General features: G+C 38.8%; 1 protein-coding gene across 2 annotated transcripts in view; it reads right to left on the minus strand.

Moving 5' to 3' along the window:
* Nucleotides 1–15,322, minus strand: part of TANC1 (tetratricopeptide repeat, ankyrin repeat and coiled-coil containing 1) — a 3,647,153-nt gene that overhangs the window by 2,604,238 nt on the left and 1,027,593 nt on the right. For both annotated transcript variants that reach the window (XM_044074752.1, XM_044074753.1), the window contains exon 4: nt 3,795–3,881. In XM_044074752.1, the coding sequence (XP_043930687.1) occupies nt 3,795–3,855 (61 nt within the window). In that variant the 5' untranslated portion in view covers nt 3,856–3,881. The remainder of the gene's footprint in view (nt 1–3,794; nt 3,882–15,322) is intronic.

The raw sequence follows: 15,322 nt of genomic DNA on the forward strand, positions 1-15,322 counted from the left end.
GGATAGAGTCCTATCACAGTGACTCCCCATGCTTTGGAACAAAATTTCTAACTACATTAGGCAGAGCCCCTCACTAACACTCTTCAAGAGAAACCTTGACGAGTGGATGGGTAACAGAAAATACACCCCTGGGATCACTTCACTGGCTCTTCTTGACAGAGGCTCAGTTAATTAATCAATGGGGTGGCAAAAGCGGACACACACTGGCTAGGCTTATAAATGCCCTCGGGCAGATAGCCTAGTACCTACCTATGAACCTATGTGATGAATACTGCAATACTGGAATAAAAGGACATCAATGTTAGATAAGGAGACAGAAAGGAAAGGAAAGGATAGCAAAAAGTTCTCTCTCTCTCTTTTTTTTACCAAAAACGGACCAACACGGATAGAAGGGTAGGAAGATAGGATAGACAGAAGAAGAAAAAACACAAGAAAAACGTACTCAGCGACTATAAAAATCCTGGATGAGCTTAGACAAACGGCGACCCGTGCTATTAAAAACGAGCAGCAAACGAGACATGAGGGGAAGAGGAAGAGTGGGGCATAATGGGTAGGGGAGGAGCTTGGATTTCGGCTTTGATGCTGAAGTATACAGCCAAGTCAGATCCGAGCTAGATTCCCAGTCCCATAGGTTGAAGACCAAATGAAAAACAACTTTAGATCATTAGTTCTCAAAATGACACTCTACATTGGGGGATCTGTTCTTGTCATGCCTCAGCCTCAATACCACAAGCTGCCCTTCAGAAGCTTTTCGTCACTGGATCTCAGCTTAAACATTAAACCAGGAAGTAAAGTATCAGGAGAGTAACAGCATCATAAGAATGAAGGAAGGTTATACAGGCAAGGGATGAATGCATGTGTGTGTGTGTGCGTGTGTGCACATGCATACACAAGCATCAAAAAGAATACACAATCTTCCTGGCTTGGTTCCACAGTTATCTTTCAAATAGGTACAATTTGTTAAATGGTAAAATGAATCATCTTACCTCCCTGTAACAGGATCCATCCTTGGCCTTATACTCTTCAACATCTTTATAAATGACCTCTTCTCAGCCAGTAAAAATGCACGTATGGTTCCACACTTACCTCTTCTATTCAAAAACTTAACTCTCTCTGCAAGAACTAACTCAGGGGTTCTTTAACTGAATAGAAAATTGGCTAGCCATCAATCAGCTGCTCCTCAATTAAAAAAAAAAAAATCCCTACAACATATGCATAAAAAATTCTCACTCTAACATTCCAAGATAAGCTAGAAACTGAACTTGTTCAGTTTACCAAACTCCAAGGACATACTTAATAGACAGAAATCTGAAATTTGATCATCAGATTCAACATATAGAAGACAAAATACATCAAAAAATTAGGCTCCCTATCCAGAATCAGAACTTATCATCCTGCTTGTGTCAGAAAGCAGACAGTTACTAGTCTCCTCCTGCCCATACTCCTTTACTCTGCAGCGATACTTAACCTACAGGCTACTCAATGTCTAACAGTGTACAACAAAGCCGCCACATCACCAAACATACACCCAGCATCTCATCACACACAACCTTATCAACAAACCTCAAAACTGTCCAGCCCTTACCAACATAATTCACCCCTATACTCCAGCATAATCTCTATGTCCTGCAGACCAACTCTTAAAAACTTTGCCGGTCTCTCTCTCTATATCTATCTATCTATATATATATATATATATATATATATATATATATATATATATATATATATATCTATATATATATATATATATACCTAAATATATATATATATATATATATACATATATATATATATATATATCAAACATTTTCAGAATACTGAACACTATCCCACTTTTTATTAAACAAGCACAATGTTTACAATCCTTCAAACCACAACTAAAGTCTCATCTAATAAGCTCAAGGCTCTATCAATGCTGTTCCCTAGGCTAAAGTATGAAGCAACCTAACTGTGCAATCAAGTCACTGTATCAAACCTCTAAATTTAAACGGGACATTCAGTTTTGAATTTTAAGTACATTGCTTTTCCTATACAACAAATAATCACTCTTCACTCATTTGTACTTACTGTTTGCACCATCAGCTTGCTCTGGTGCTTTCACCTAGCTATTTTGAAAATACTCGTACTCATTTACTATTTTGTAAAATGTTTGCCAAAATAAAATGTATTTTATTTTTTGTAAACATCTGCCAAAGTTAGTGTGTGCAACTAGTATTCTGTAACATGTCTACACCAATTTCAGTGACTTTTACACCTTGTTTTAAAACCTGTATTTTCTGGAGCTTTTCTCTCTGGGGTTCTGCTGAAAATAGGTCTTATAATCGGTCAGACTTTCCTTGAAAACAAAAGCAATAAATAAATAAACAAGTCAGGGAACACTTAAGTAAACAGAATATTAACATTCAACAAGGAACTGTCTCTTCAATATGTTATACCTTCTTATGATGGCTAATGATGCACTCCATGTAACACTCACTTGGACAAAGAAAACATTCCCAGCACCTTCAAAATAAATTCTTTAAAATTAACTATAGTACTATGCCCCTGGCGTCTACTAAGAATCTACTTATTTATTCAACTAGGCTATTTATCAGCCATGACTTCAGCTATGCATGCCTCATGTTTATATCCGCACCTGTTCCAACTTAACTCCAGGTTCTGTTTATTGAAATAATTGTCACCATCTCCTAAGCGTGCAGCAGAAAAACAGACTTGTACTCTGCCAGGTATAAACTCAGTACCAAGGCTAACATGTTTCCAGTTTAAACGCCACTGGCTAAGAAATGCCTACCCACCACTTCCAAACAAACAACACATCCTTAGTGACAACTGTGAACTGTAATTTGTAAAATAAACAACAAATCATTACAATACTTGTCTAAAAATATAGAACAGGGTCACTAGCAGATACCCATGCTCCCATTTCCTCTAAAGACAACTTTAGTAGTGGAAAAAAGCCATTTGTGTGCATTACTCACATGATTTTGTTAACAAAGTAGGCTCAATGAGACTTGAACTTCCGTATTTTAAGAGGACTCTGATATCCTGAAAGCTATTTAACTCTACTTCCACTTTCAGTGATCATCTTTATAACAGATCACGATCCACATATATAAAGATGATCATCTTCTAAACCGTAAAAGTACTTAGTGGCAAAATAAATTATGACGCACTCAATTTTGCTAGAAATCGTACCTCTGAAAATATCACAGTTAAAGATAAAATGCTTAAACTGACATTTCTGCAATAATGTTTACTTAAATTTCACAGAGTAGAAGAATTTAGCACCAGTTAGAGTAGGCTGTGATATGATGACACGGCCTATAAGGCATGCTGCTTGCGGGGAAAAATGTCAATATGTCACAGAGTAATCCAGCATTTTTAACTGCTACTGTCTCTGCAAAGGAATGGCAAATGCTTTCAATATAGTTGCGTTATTTAGCACTTTTGTGACGGTAGGGGGATATGGTAGTTAACTATGGAAAGGACGGGTCTTCCCTTCTGTTATAGAATTATCTTCCATAACAAAAGGGGAAGATGCTAGTGCAAACTAGTTTACCTTTAAATGTGTCTAAAATGTTTTACTGGGCAACAACTTATATTAAATTCCAAGAAAGGTGTCAGAAGGTGCAGCTGTTGAGGCTGCATTCACAAATAAATATTTGCACATACATAACTTTAACAGTTGACTGTAACTTAACACGCACTAAAAACAAACTAATTTTCTGTTTTCCTTGAACAACATTCTGCTAAAGTAAACTCGTCTTTATCTCTCTCTCTACTGTACATACCAGTGTCTTTCTTGCTTCCCTTACCACCTTCACGATTCTTTTTCAGAACAGCCTTGAACATTATAATACTCTTCAAACGTTCCTCTCCTAGGAAGAGGGAAAAAGGGTTTAGGAAAGTTTTGAGAAAACTGTTGCAAGTCTTATTCAAACATATCTGAAGAGAATCCCAACTTAAGACAATTCCACTTGAAACCTGTAAAACAGCTACTGAAGCCTCAAGGAATGTTTTGATACTTGAGTGATCAGGGTGTACCATCTTGTTGTGAAGGAGAACAATGGTCAGCATTCCTGACATTCCACATGCAAGTGAAGCTATGAAACTGAACTTGAGCCCTCTACTGTACATTACACTAGCAGGGGGATTTCAACAGGCCATTAACCCAAGGGACTCCTTGGGAAACGCATCAGGAAATTCCTCTGCACATTACTGCAGATACACAGTGAAAAGAATCAGTTCTTAGCCATGCTAAGACCAAAAATACACGTCTGGGGTTTACTACTCAATATTATTTAACAAGATGTGGCAGCTTTGAATATCCACTTAGTTCTTTCCTTTACTTACATACTGCAATTTCCTTTCACAAAACATGCATGGTTGTTCATTTTTTATATAATTTTGTTATAGTGCAAGCTCAAACTAACGTACAGCACAAAGCTGACTGGAACAAGTAAAACTTCTAAGGAGACCCGAAGAGACTGATTCTCAAAGTGGTGACCTTGGTTAAAAAAATGACGGACTAAACAGTGGTGATAAATTATGTTCTTCGTCTCTCAGATTAGTCTGTTTTAAGGTCATTACAGCTTTGTTAATAGTATCAAGAAGTTCACTCTCCAAATTAAACCCTGTACAGACCATGCAGAAGTCTGAAATAAAACAAGGACACACAACATCAATAACCAGGCTTTTAATGCACATAAAGCACAAATTTAAGAAAGGTCAAAATTTAGGAACAAGACAACTGAGTTGACTGATGATACAGGTTTACATTATCCTAAGTCAAGTCACAGAACATATTCCAAAATGAACAGTGCTACAACTCGCTGTAAGTGACAGCTGAATTCAGAATTAAGTGTTCAACTTTTTGCAGAGGCGCAAGCCTTCCTATACTTCATGGAGGATGCATATCCCATCCCTCCACCAATGCAATGCACCTCTAAGGCTACACAACGTCAAGAATAGACAGCATACAGTCATACTTTAACCCCAGCAAAAGAAATAAAAAAAAGAACAGACATGTTCTAAAATGCAGTCTGATTCAGTGCTGCATTACTTCAGGAACCTAGTATTAGGAATTTGGCAGGCTGGCTGTATATTGGCAGGATGGTAATCCTCAATGACACAAGTGTCACACATGATGACAGAAACAATCCTATCAGACCTAAACAGGGCATAATGGTATGTTAAATAGGTAAAAGGTGCAGAAGGAAGCCGGGGTACATATGGGAATAAAAGGGGCAAGCTCTACTCAAAAACATGTACACGTGAATTTATCATAGAGACCCCGGCATGCAAACAGATAATTTAATGATTACAAACTAATTTTTTTAATCAAAAATTCAATTTAATTTACTACTTACTGACTTTTCTACTTATTTACTTTCTTTGTAAAGGTTTGTCTTGCACTCCAGTCACTGTCTAGAGAAGGAAGGGATCTAACTCCGGAATCTATCAAACTTCTGTCAGGGATGATCATTCACATCTCTCCGCATCTCACCTGAAGCACTGGGAGTGAAATGAGCTATAAGGGCGACATTTCAGTACCTATGAAATAACTTCTACAATGAGGAAAAAAAGTATTTTTAGTCAGGAAGCCAAACAAGTGCAAGACATGTGCCTTCTGAGTCCACTGCTATGAGCTACTTTTACTTTTCAATTTTTCTTCTCCTTTGTTGACCCAGTCAGTCTCACTAGGTTAGCTGTCTCTTGGTATTTATATTACTAGGGGAAATTTGGTCAGAGCATCATGGAACTTCCCTTCCTACTTATTGTTCCAAGTGGGGCCAACTTTGCATGAGCATTTCATGTTTCCATTCCAGGTGCGGAGGCAGCCCAGAGAATCAGGGAGGCAGATGGAAAGAGAATTAGATAACGGAGTGGTGGGAGAAATGGAGGAGAAATCCAATACTGAGACCGGAGAATGCATGCAGGATTCTTAGGAGTTGTTTCAAGAAATCTGTTTGATGGGGATGAGTCAACAAATGATAGATAAATAACTCTCCAGTTGAGAGGGTTGCGGGATGATTTACTTAAAAAACGGTGATGCAGAGTGAGCCTGAAAAGGAGACGTTACCTGCGGGCATTACGGAGAAAATACAAAAGGAGAATGCAGAGACAATCTTAAAGAATGGCGGTGACATGGAAAAGAAAACATATGCAGACAAGAGTAAAAAAAGGCAGAAGGGGAATAGAAGAAAAGAAAGAGGTAGATGAATATGGATTCAAAATACAGAAGACAAAGAAATGGACAAATATGAAGTGTGGCACAATTTCATAGCTGCTTTGGGGGTAAAAAGCACGAGGTAAGAGTATTTATTCTTATTAATAAAGACACATTTTGTGACATTATAGGTGAGACTTTTCTCGATGGAACATTTCTTGGGAGACTATGAAAATAAAGAAAGACTGTGTAACCCATGCAATCTTTATGTGACAAAAGCATTTGACATTTAAACATAAAATGAAAATTTGTGTACAACTTTGGACAGAGGTGGGCACAGACTGATGGATGGGACTGTAATATTGTGTTAAAAACAAAAAGCGAAAAAAATTATACATACATCAAGTATGATAAATGTGGGGGTGGGATGAGGTGTTGTAAAATACTGGGGACAACCCAAAACACGTTTTGCTTTTTGGGGGTTTTTTTTGTGGAAAAGAAGGGCATTTGATCTGTAACTATGGTAAATGAAAATATTAAATTTGTGGGGAACTGGGACATGATGCAAAAAAAAAAGTGAACTAAAATGTTATAAATGTAACAAAACTGGACATTTATGGACAGATTGTGCACAGAGAAGAAATTTTAGTAGTAGTAGAAATAGAAGAAAATTAGATGAGAAAAAATAAGAGGACATAGAAGAAGGCTCTGAAATAAGTGATGAAGATGACAAATTGGGAGATAATACAAGAAAAAAATTCTACTGGTAAAGGGTAAAAGGAAAAGAAAATTAAAAGGGATAAGTGCAAAAGAAAAAAAAAGAAAGGAACTGGATGTAAAAGAATATATACAACTAATGGTTTGGTATAATGGTTACGGTGTCTGACTCACAGGCACAAGATACAACATTGTCCAACACTAATTAACGTAGTCCAAACCTTACAATGCAACCTGTACCCTTCGCTCATCCAATAAACTACTCTAAAACCTAAGAAATCCAGCAACACTTTTGGAGACTCCTTATTTGCAAATCAAATTGCAAAAATATGGAACAGCATTCCCCAACATAAACTAAATACCCCTACAACCTCCAAATTCAAACTCCTTCTTAAAGAACATCTAAACAGTAATTGGCTCTGTTCCCGTATCACCCCTGGATAACTATCTCTCCTCTCTCTTCACTTTGCCTCAAATGTTACCTCCTGTTAAATCTCCTCTTAACCTTCTCTCTCCCCACTCTTCACATCACCTAACAGTAAGCTCCTACTAAACCTCTTTTTCCACTGACCACTTTTGTGTCTTAAACTCACGCTGCTGAAGGAGTACAGCTTGCATTTACCAAAAATTGGTAGCACTGCAGGCTGTGGATCCAGATGACATACCTATGGAAACATGGAGGTGTTTAGGTGAAATGGCAGTGGAGGTTTTAACTAGATTGTTTAATGAAATCTTGGAAAGTGAGAGGATGCCTGAGGAATGGAGGAAAAGTGTTTTGGTACCTATTCTTAAGAATAAGGGTGATGTGCAGAGCTGTAGTAACTACAGAGGGATTAAACTGATCAGTCACAGCATGCAGTTATGGGAAAGAGTTGTGGAAGCTAGGTTAAGAAGGGAGGTGACGATTAGTGATCAGCAGTATGGTTTCATGCCAGGAAAGAGCACTACAGATGCGATGTTTACACTGAGAGTGTTGATGGAGAAGTACAGAGAATGTCAGTAGGAGTTGCATTGTGTCTTTGTGGACTTAGAGAAAGCATATGACAGGGTGCCTAGAGAGGAGTTGTGGTATTGTATGAGGAAGTCGGGAGTGTCAGAGAAGTATGTAAGAGTGGTACAGGATATGTACGAGGGTAGTGCGACAGCAGTGAGGTCTGCGGTGGGAGTGACGGATGCGTTTAAGGTGGAGGTGGGATTACATCAAGGACCAGCTCTGAGCCCTTTCTTATTTGCAATGGTGATGGATAGGTTGACAGACGAGATCAGACAGGAGTCCCTGTGGACTATGATGTTTGCAGATGACATTGTGATCTGTAGTGAGAGTAGGGAACAGGTGGAGGAGACCCTGGAGAGGTGGAGATATGCTCTAGATAGAACAGAAATGAAGGTCAGCAGGACTAAGACAGAATATATGTGTGCGAATGAGAAGGAGGATAGAGGAATGGTGAGGATGCAGGGAGTAGAGGTGGCGAAGGTGGATGAGTTTAAATACTTGGGATCAACAGTTCACAGTAACGGTGAGTGTGGAAGAGAGGTGAAGAAGTGAGTACAGGCGGGATGGAGTGGGTGGAGAAGAGAGTGTCAGGAGTGATTTGTACCAGTAAGAGTGAAAGGGAAGGTCTACAAGAGGGTAGTGAGATCAGCTATGTTATATGGGTTGGAGACAGTGGCACTGAAAACAAGGCAGGAGTCAGAGCTGGACGTGGCAGAGTTAAAGATGTTAAGATTTGCACTGGGTGTGACAAGGGTGGACAGGATTAGGAATAAGTATATTAGAGGGTCAGCCCAGGTTGGAAGGTTTGGAGACAAAGCCAGAGAGGCAAGATTACATTGGTTTGGACAAGTGCTGAGGAGGGATGCAGAGTATATTGGGAAAAAGATGCTAAGGATGAAGCTGCCAGGTAACAGGAAAAGAGGAAGGCCTAAGTTAAGGTTTACGGATGTGGTGAGATAGGACATGCAGGTGGTTGGTGTGACAGAGCAAGATGCAGAGGACAGGAAGAAATAGAAACAGATGATCCGCTGTGGTGACCCCTAATGGGAGCAGCCGAAAGAAGAAGAGGTAGCACTGTAGAAATCTTTACACACTAACTACGTCAACTTAACAATCCTATTAATAAGGCTTAATGTCTTTTTTGGAAATACTGTTTAATCTGTATACTGAAATATCTGTAATATTTCAGTCTTTTAATCCATTACTAAATTTTTGTTGTATTCTTGGAAAGCCACCCCCCCGAAAATGGGCCACTGGCCCAGTCAAGTCTATCCCAGTGAATACATGTAAAATAAAAATAAATAAATAAAAACCTATAGTGTAAGTAGCTATGAACTTATGAAACCATGAATCTAAGGAAAATGAAAATTTTAGAATACTGTAAATGTGTAGTAAGAAGAACAAGAATTTGAGAATGGTGTAATACATGTGATGTAGATGTAATTGTATTAGAAGATACAAGACTGTTAACAAGTGAAGGAAGACTACAAACAGAGAAACTATGGGGAGGAAAGAATCTGGAATTTGGGAAAAGAGACATGTTCTGGAATACCCACATTCTGTAGAAATACAGTAAAGATATTTGATGTAACTTTAGTAAAAATGGGAAGATTAACCGTCGTAGATTTAAAATGGAAAGAAAAAGTATACATTATAACATTACAAGCTTACAATAACTGTACAGAAAGGGAAACTTATTTCATCAGACTTTATACTCTAAGATAAATGAAATATTATAATATAGTAAACTCTCAGTTAACCGGCACCCATGCGGATTGGTAGATGCCGGATAACTGTAGTTTCTGGTTACTTGAGAGTTGCTTTTAAAAAAAGGCCTGACTAATACTGTACCTTATAATATTTGGTTTGAGTTGCTCTCAGGTTGGGGAGAGAGGGAATTTATTCCCATCTTCCTTTTTAAATCTCTTAAACTCTAAAAACGTAAGGTATGTTTCTGCGGGGAAAACAAAGTGCAACACAGGAAAATTGTACTGTATTTTCTTTGATATTTTTTTTTTTCTGGTTGCTTGAGTTCCAGTTAACTGACAGTTTACTGTAACAGGAGACCAATTATGATTTAAGAGGCAAGTGTAAAAAAAAAAAAAAAAAAAAAGGAAATTATGGGCGGCACAGTAGTGCAGTGGTTAACACAGTCACCTCACGGCTAGATGTTCACCGGTTTGATTCTTGGCTGGGTTGCCTTCTGTGCGGAGTCTGCATGTCCTCTCTGGGTTCGCATGGGTTTCCTTTGGGTGTTCCAGTTTCCTCCCACATTCCAAAGACATGCGTCTGGAGCGTTTCTCCCCAGGCCTCTACTGAAAATGGACTATACCCTAATCAGACCTTCCCAGTCAACAAATGTTGAACAAATAAAATAAATAAGAAAATGTTAGAAGCTATAAGATGTGGTAAGTTAAAACATTGGGACAAAAAATTATGGACTTAAATAAGGGGTAAACATAGATCTCAAATAGATTATTTTACAGTATCAGAAGCTTTAGTTACAGAAGGGGAGGTAACTGAAACAGGATTTTCTGATCTTGCAATGTGGCTAATGATAAAGAAAACAAGGAATATATAAAAACAAAGGAATAAAAAGGATAAACGAGAAGGCATGGAATGAAAATGGAAAGATTAGCAATACAGTCATGGAAAGATCATATTACTATGAAAGCATTTTATAAAATTTGTCTAAATGATGAAGGATATTTAAGGAAATATATATATATATATATATATATATATATATATATATATATATTTTTTTTTTTTTTTTTACAGTGGCAATATAATGGGAGAAAATTTGAGAAAGAAAAATATAAGAATATATAATGATCTACTGGAAGATTTTAGACCATAATGATAGAAGTTACTTTCACAAAGAAAAAAAGAAAAATATGAAAGCAATCAAGAAAAAATACAAGTATTATGTAAGCAAAAATATTTTTTAGAAGGAAAAAGAGAAGTACCAAGTTACTTAAGCAGATTAGCAAAGGAAGATGGTATCGGAATGAGAGAAATATAAAAGGAGAAACAGAAAGAACTCGGGGAAAAGATTATGAATACTGTAGTACATGTACAAAGAATGTTTAAAGAAAAAATAAGGTACTGAAAATATGGCAAGTAAAAAGGTTAACAGAAAAATAAATGAGTTAGAAAAGATTTCTAAATATGAGGTACATAAATTATTAGAACATACAGATTTGTCTGAAGGACCAAATGGAATATGGTACAGAATAGATAGAAATTTACGGGACTGGCAAAAAAATTTAAAGTTTTGACTGAATGGTTAAATGAAGGTTTTATGTATAAAGAACTATGCAGTGGAATACTTAAATTCATATAGGAGGAGGAAAAGAGGAGACAAAAAATGGAAACCAATACTATTGAATAATAAGATCTTTATGAAAATAATACAAACGAGATTTGAAAGTGAAAAGGAAAATATGAAATATAGTATATACAGTATAAAGGGGAAGGGTTTTCAACAATTATTAATGACAGAGAAATTGTGAATGATATTTTGAACAGAAAAGAAGGAAAAATCGTGATAGGAGACCTTAAGACATTTGAGACAATTGTACACAAAATGTTACGGGGAATAATTAAAGAATATAAGTAAGAAAGTTAGGAAATTGTGTCAGCATATAGCAATAATACAGTAAAACTACTTGTAAATGGGTGGTTAAGCCAAAAGGTGCACATGAAGAGTGGTGTAAGACAGGGATGCCCAATGAGTTGTATATTCTTTGCATTAGTTATGAATATGATAGTATGTGAAATAAACTGCAAAATGAAGAAGATATACAACACCTAAAGGGTTAAGAATTCCAGTTCTGTTAACACTTACAGATGACATTACAATACTTGCAAAAAAAATTGGATAAGTGAATTAATAATTTGCACAAATTATGTCTAGAGGTGATAGGGAAGGCTTTAAACAAAGAAAAATAAAGGTTTAGGTGATGTAGTAAAGATATAGGATATACATTTTACAATGAATTAAACTTCTGTATAAGGTATAAAATTTGTCGCTAAAGATGCAAGTAGAATCCAATGGAAAAAATAAAACAAACCTGTCTTTTCTGAAAAACGTATAAATGATCATTTAGAAAAAAGATGCCACAGTACAAAGACAAAATGATCGATTTTTAACAATTGGCTAAAATTTTGGTGTCATTCAAAGGGGATCCGGTGTCTGTCAGCCTGGGATGACATGCTCGACAAGCCACGTTGCTTCGCTAGGGACGGCTTGCACCTGTCACCACTGGGCTTTCGGATATTGGCAAAGGCTCTTACCACCCCCATAGTGCCTTTTTTAGGCAATTCTCAAAAGTCAAATCCACCCCCATAGACAGCACAAGGAACAAGAAACTAAGGGTAATGCTGCTTAACACCAGAAGTCTTAACCTCAAGATGCACGCACTCGAAGCTCTCCTCAGTATGGAGAACATCGATATCTGTGCAGTGACAGAAACCTGGTTCAAGGCTCCAGAGAGCACCCCAGCACTACCAGGCTATACCTCATATCATGCTTTTCGACCCCAAAACCCCGACCGAACCACAAAAGGAGGGGGAGTTTCCATATTTATCAAGGATATCCATACCTCCAAGTTAGTGGCATTGCACGAAGTATCGGAGACCATCAATGTGCAACTAACAGTGGGCAAGACTGCTTTTCAGTTTATAGCATCCTACAGACCACCCTCTCAAAGTCAGAAATCCCACTCGGCTTTCCTGAAAACATTGGAGAACATGAAGATCTCTCCGAACACCATTATATTGGGTGACTTCAACTACCCAAACATTGACTGGGAGCATTACTCAAGCCCCAGCACCTTAGCCCAAAGGTTCCTGGAAATTATAAACTCAAATGCTATGGAACAACTAGTCACCACTCCCACAAGAGGGGACAACATACTAGACCTGATCATTACCAACATGGGGACTCTATGCTCCACACCAGAAGTATATCCCTCATTGGTAAGATCAGACCATAAATTAATTTCACTGGATGTCCACATCCCGACTCCACCCCCAGCCCAGAAAACCACAGTGAAAAACTTCTCAAAAGCGAACTTCTCACTTCTCAAAACCGAAGTGGAATCCTTCAAGGCCCCAGGGCCAGTGGAAACTACGGCCCAAACTGCAGAATCCTATATAAACGCATTCTAAGGACATCTCCAGGAATGCGTGGATCATGCTATCCCAAACAAAACCAAGACCCAATCATCCAAAGGCAGGCGTCCAGTCTGGTGGACCCCTGCCATAACTAAACTGTACAACAGAAGGAGGAAGCTACATGATAGAGCAAAATCCCTAATAGGGAAGGCATCTCTGATCAGTACTAGCAAAAAATTACGATCCCTCATAAAATCCTCCAAGGCCAGCTTCGAGAGAAAAATTGCACAGGACACCAAAGACAATCATAAGGCTTTTTTCAGTTTTGTTAGGAACCTGGGATGCAAATCCCAGACTTGTTCTGAGTTGATTCTAAACGACAAAAAATACACTGAACCCACAGACATCGCCAATATCCTGGCAGACAGGTTCAGTGCAAACTTCTCCCCCCCCTCCCCCCCAAAAGGGCAAGTATCTATCCCGGCAGAGGGCTGCCTCCCAAACATCTCTGATGCTCAGGTGAAGGCTGCCCTCTCCAAAGCAAAAAACACTGCTTCCATGGGACCAGATGGTGTCCCAGGTTGCGTCCTACATGAACTACAAGAGGAACTAATCCCTCAAATAAAACAGCTATACAATCTCAGCCTCACTACAGGATATGTGCCCACAGAATGGCATACAGCAACAGTGGTCCCACTCCACAAAGGTGGAGCCTCTACGGACCCTGGAAACTATCGCCCCATAAGCCTGACTAGCTTAGTCTGCAAGGCTATGGAGAGGATCATCATGGAGCTCATAAACAAAGACATTGGGGACCTACAGACACTAGATCCTACCCAGTTCGGCTTTGTCAAGCGCAGATCCTGCCTTTTGAACCTGGTTGACTTCTTCGAAACAGTCACCAAAGCCATAGATGAAGGGAAGGTAGTCCACACAGCCTATCTGGACCTTGCAAAGGCATTTGACACAATACCCCACTCGGGCATCAAAGATAAGCTATCCAGCTTAAATATAAACCCCTATGTCACAAGATAGGTCGCAAACTGGCTCAAAGACAGAACCCACAGAGTGAGAGTTGCTGGAGCCATGTCAGACTCGAAACCGGTCACAAGTGGCGTCCCACAGGGTTCTGTCCTGGGACCACTCTTGTTCGGTATATACTTTTCTGAGGTACAGGCAAACGTGGAAGGACTATAGCTCACCAAGTTTGCAGACGACAGCAAACTGGGCACCATAATCGACTCTCCAGCTGACACAAACATCCTTCAAAAAGGTCTCACAGAGACAGATAACTGGTGCCAGCGCCATGGTTTAAAGCTAAATGCCAAAAAATGTATAGTCATACCCTTTGGCAAAAACAATGTGCCCACAAATTACCACATAGGCGGAAACCCATTAAGTACAGAGAAAGTTATTAGGGACCTGGGGACCCAAGTTGATAGCAATCTCTCCTTTGAAAACCACATTGCCAAAGTGGTTAGAAAGACCTTCTACATAGCCCATCTCATCACGAAGGGTTTCACATCTAGATCAAGAGAGGTAATCGTGCCCCTTTATTCATCCCTCATCAGGCCCATCATAGAATACAATGCCCCTCTTGGGATGTACCTTACCCGACACCTGCAGCAATTAGAGAGACCCCAAAAGTATCTCACCAAGAGGATCAAGGGTCTCAAACAGATGCCATATGCTGCTCGGTTAAAAAAACTCCAGCTCTACTCAGTTGCATACCGCCTACTTCGAGGCAATCTATGCCTGACATACAAAGCTATGTCAAATCCAGAATTAATGGACATGCTCCACCTCAGTAAATCTAAATCCCTTAGAGCCACAAGGTCGAGGGACTTGAACCTCAGCACAGAAATAAATAGAACTTGCTGGAGGGACAGGTTCATAACCCAGAGGCTCCCTTCGCTCTGGAATAGAATTCCAGTTCATGTGAGGCAGAGCACCTCACTGAATCTCTTCAAGAAGTATCTCGATAGGTGGATGGGGGATCGTAGGTTTGTCCCAGGGATTACTCCCGTGTCACTATTAGACAGAGGCACAGTAAACTAAACCTTAAAAAGGGCACAGTATACTCAAATCAAGGGGTGGCGTAAGCCATACAGAATCGGGCTAGGCTTATAATTGCCCCAGGGCAGACAGCCTAGTATGAACCTATGAAGGCTTATTTGATAAATTCAGTACTGATGGGAAAATAGCATACTTGGCAAGTGTATTTATTTTGCCAACACTAGTTGAAAAGGAATTATTGTAGAGAATGTTTTTCATTTATGTAGGATTCTAGATTAAACTCAGTAAAAAGAGGAGTTTTC

This window comes from Protopterus annectens, chromosome 6.part0, assembly GCF_019279795.1.
Source record: "Protopterus annectens isolate FY-2018-M chromosome 6.part0, PAN1.0, whole genome shotgun sequence".
NCBI lineage: Eukaryota > Metazoa > Chordata > Ceratodontiformes > Protopteridae > Protopterus > Protopterus annectens.